The sequence below is a fragment of the Centroberyx affinis genome, unplaced genomic scaffold, assembly GCF_046629955.1.
Source record: "Centroberyx affinis isolate AG114_WGS23_722 - 3 ecotype Tasmania unplaced genomic scaffold, CSIRO-AGI_Caff_v1 ptg007520l_1, whole genome shotgun sequence".
Classification (NCBI taxonomy): Eukaryota; Metazoa; Chordata; class Actinopteri; order Beryciformes; family Berycidae; genus Centroberyx; species Centroberyx affinis.
In genome coordinates this window covers 17,954-21,120 of record NW_027283793.1, presented here as the reverse complement: position 1 = coordinate 21,120, position 3,167 = coordinate 17,954, and the positions used below count along the sequence as shown (strand labels likewise).

Here is a 3,167-nt window from a genome sequence, read left to right as displayed (position 1 = left end):
CTTGCCTGGAGTTATTTGAAGAGTTCAGATGATATAAAAAAAAAAAGACAAATAGATTGAAAATAGCAGCAATTTTATTTGCATGTGAACAAACTGAAGTGCTCCATCGACACACTTTTGTCAAAGTAACAACAACTGATGTTAGCAGTGATTTTGTTCTGAAAATGGAATCTCAGCTTATTAGTTGCATAATTCAATTTCATAACGGTGTTAAATGCCATTTTTACAATCATGTTACCTAAAGTAAAAAAATAACTTGATTCTCTCATGAACCAGATAGTCACAAGGCACGATATGTTGTCTACATAATTTCTTTTTACATCACAAAACTCCTTAGTACACAAACTCATTGTGATGTTCGTTTGCTATAGGAGATCCTATATCGTCTGTAGTGGTAACGGTCTTATGTACTTCTGTACATACTATATGGAAACCTACTTTATTCCCAAAGCAGAATTACATCATAAGCCACAGATCTAGTTTCACCAGTAACATGAGGAATCCACTTTGTAGGGTGTGTTGTCTCCTGCAGCTCTTTCTCAGGAACCCTGCAGAGAAGCCAAGTACTTCTGACGGATGTCAAAGTCGTCAGCGGGCCTGTTGTAAGCTTTCCACACAGGCTCCCCCACAAACAGCCGCATGGCTTTAGTGTAGTTCTGTGGAAACACAACAACGGTCAGATCATTGTGAGTGCGGCTTGGTAAAGGAACGCCTCGGATCTACTGAATGTAAGACTTTCCCCTCACTCGTCTCAAGCTTTCATCATTTGTCCCTCCGCTACAATAAACACAGGTTGTTAGCATTCCTGATTGAAGTCAGTGGATGATGCTAGCCACAAGCTAATGAAGTAGTTGTATGGTAGTTTCCATGAGAAATGCTTACAATGTTAACAACCCGCTTTGAGGTTAACAAACATCAAAACAAGCTTTTATACCCACAAGTGCCTGTAGAAAAATAACAGACTTAAATTCAAAATGTCAAAGAATCACTTTAATGTCCTTGCATGGGAGACCAACTTTGATGGTTGTTGGCAATTACTTCTTACACTTGCGTAACAACTTTGTAACAGTCTACACATCGATCTCAGTGATATTACTAAATTACAATAGACTTAGCTGATGCATTTAGCTTGGCATTTTGTTATAGTTATTATTACCTGCCAGTGGTAATATTAATGACAACAGCAATAATGGATCACACATCTACAAGACTTATATCTATATATACTGTGTATATATATATAGGAAAATATATATATAATACACATATGCACTTCTGCACATTCTTTAAATATGTTACCTAAAACTGTAAATTTTATATATTTGATAAAGTGAATAGTTTTTGACAATGCATATCTGCATGTGGACACATTTCTTTACATGTGTACAGCCTTCTGTATACCTGATAATGTGAACAGATAGCAATGCACAATTGATGCATATCTGCTCTGTAAATTTTTTCCTAAGCTGAAAGTTCATATACCGGTATTTTCATTGTTTTTTTCTCCTCCTCAGTGTATTCTATTGGATGTAATTATCGGTCACATTATATTTTATGCCATCATTATTTGCTCTATTCTTAGTCATATCCTATTATTTGCTGCTGCACTGACCCAATTTCCCCACAGGGATCCTAGTTTAATCTAATCCAATATACTGTAGTGCAATATATTTTGTCAATGATGAAAGCCTATGCTTGCCTTCAAAGCAGATAGCAGCAACTACTTCTGTGTATTTTAAAGGTCAAAGGCCATGAGTAGGGTTTAGATTTCATATCAACAAAAATGACACTCATGAATGCTATTAAATGCTTGTTTTAGTGTCATGCAGCAGATAATAAGACAAACGTACGGTCTCGTCCAGGGTGAAGCGGTGGTAGATGCCGGCCGGCAGGGTGATCAGGTCTCCCTTGGCCATAGCGATCCTGATCCAGCGGTCCTCCTTGTCCCTGACGTCAAAGTAGGCCCGGCCGTCCAGGATGTAGCGGATCTCATCATCCAAGTGCAGGTGCTCCTTGAAGAACATCTTCAGCTGGGAGGACAGGTAGCATAAAGACAAAAGCACATAAATAAAGGAGGGGTTTTCATTAAAGTGTGAAAGTGACTATCTTGAAATAAAGTCGATCACCCCACTTGTTAGAAGATAATAGCTTGATTTAAGATCAAATACATGACCTGCTGAGATGTAAGGTTTTTGCAGTGTAGAACTCTATGATTACCTTGTCCTCATAGTTGGGTAGTGTGTCCTTATGGATGGAGATGATATCACTGTAGGAGTAGCCTTGGTCTTTGCGGATCTGCTCCAGCTCTGGGTCTGTTTCATAGATATCAGGATTGAGCTGGAAAAACAGGACAGCCAGGTCTGATCAGTGAAAACGGTTAGTTGCCTGTGGCAGAATCCATGGTGGGGAAAGTTAACATTTTGCTCAACTTTGCCTTGCTGATTTCATTAGCTTAATGTGAAGTGCACTGCCTGAGATGGTTGGAAGAAACATGTACATTATATTCAACATCAATTGTTTTTATTTTCCCCACACTTCCATATGCGTTATATAGGTACAGTAAAGGTGGCTATCCATAAAAATGTATTTCAGCCATTGTATAACTCAAAAGTCAGAACAACTGCCACAAAAATGTCGAAAAATGTCAGGAAAACGCATACTTTAGCAGAAAAACCTAAAAGTCTACTTCAGTGGAATTACCCTTCATCGTTAATTGCATGTTATGTAACATTAACGGTGGTTTATGCAGAGATTTTCGATGCAATCTACATTAGCTCTTTAACAGCCATTATAAATGCATAGATAGCGCGCATATCGACCACAGATAAACGACCAGCTGTAATTTCGTTCTGATACAAATTCAGTGGTTGACGAGCTTAAGTTAGTTCACGCTAGCCGTTACGCTAGCACGGTAACGGTAACTTCACGCTAGTCCGCCGTACCTCCCAGTGTGAAACACCGAGCTTCTCTAACTCCCCGAGAGAAACGGGCTGGTTCGGGTTCAGTCTGTGCGGCTTCCTCTGGTCTTCGTCGGAGCTGTCCATGAACCAGGCCTCTATTCCCATGGTGTCTCTAGTGTCTCTTCCACACACTCTGCAGACAGTTCAGTTGTTGCACGTGATACTGTTATACAGTTATACATCCATGCACTCTGCAGACGGTTCAGT

The 3,167-nt window shown here is 39.5% G+C and overlaps 1 protein-coding gene across 1 annotated transcript; it reads right to left on the bottom strand.

Annotated features, from left to right (window-relative positions):
- Nucleotides 1-104: 104 nt before the first annotated feature.
- Nucleotides 105-3,167, bottom strand: adi1 (acireductone dioxygenase 1). Its single transcript, XM_071513796.1, has 4 exons — nucleotides 2,943-3,167; nucleotides 2,218-2,337; nucleotides 1,851-2,030; nucleotides 105-656 (listed from the first exon to the last, which is right to left on the bottom strand). The coding sequence occupies exons 1-4, from the start codon at nucleotides 3,063-3,065 to the stop codon at nucleotides 540-542; spliced, it is 540 nt and encodes a 179-aa protein (XP_071369897.1). The 5' UTR covers nucleotides 3,066-3,167; the 3' UTR covers nucleotides 105-539.

What these genes read in the sequence shown, in the direction of transcription:
- adi1 (XM_071513796.1), bottom strand. Translation starts at nt 3,065, where the DNA reads ATGGGAATAGAGGCCTGGTTCATGGACAGCTCCGACGAAGACCAGAGG. An exon ending in TCGGTGTTTCACACTGGGAG is followed by an intron (nt 2,338 to 2,942) that starts GTACGGCGGACT and finishes CTGTTTTTCCAG; the next exon opens with CTCAATCCTGATATCTATGA. An exon ending in GCTTCACCCTGGACGAGACC is followed by an intron (nt 657 to 1,850) that starts GTACGTTTGTCT and finishes GTGTTTCCACAG; the next exon opens with AACTACACTAAAGCCATGCG.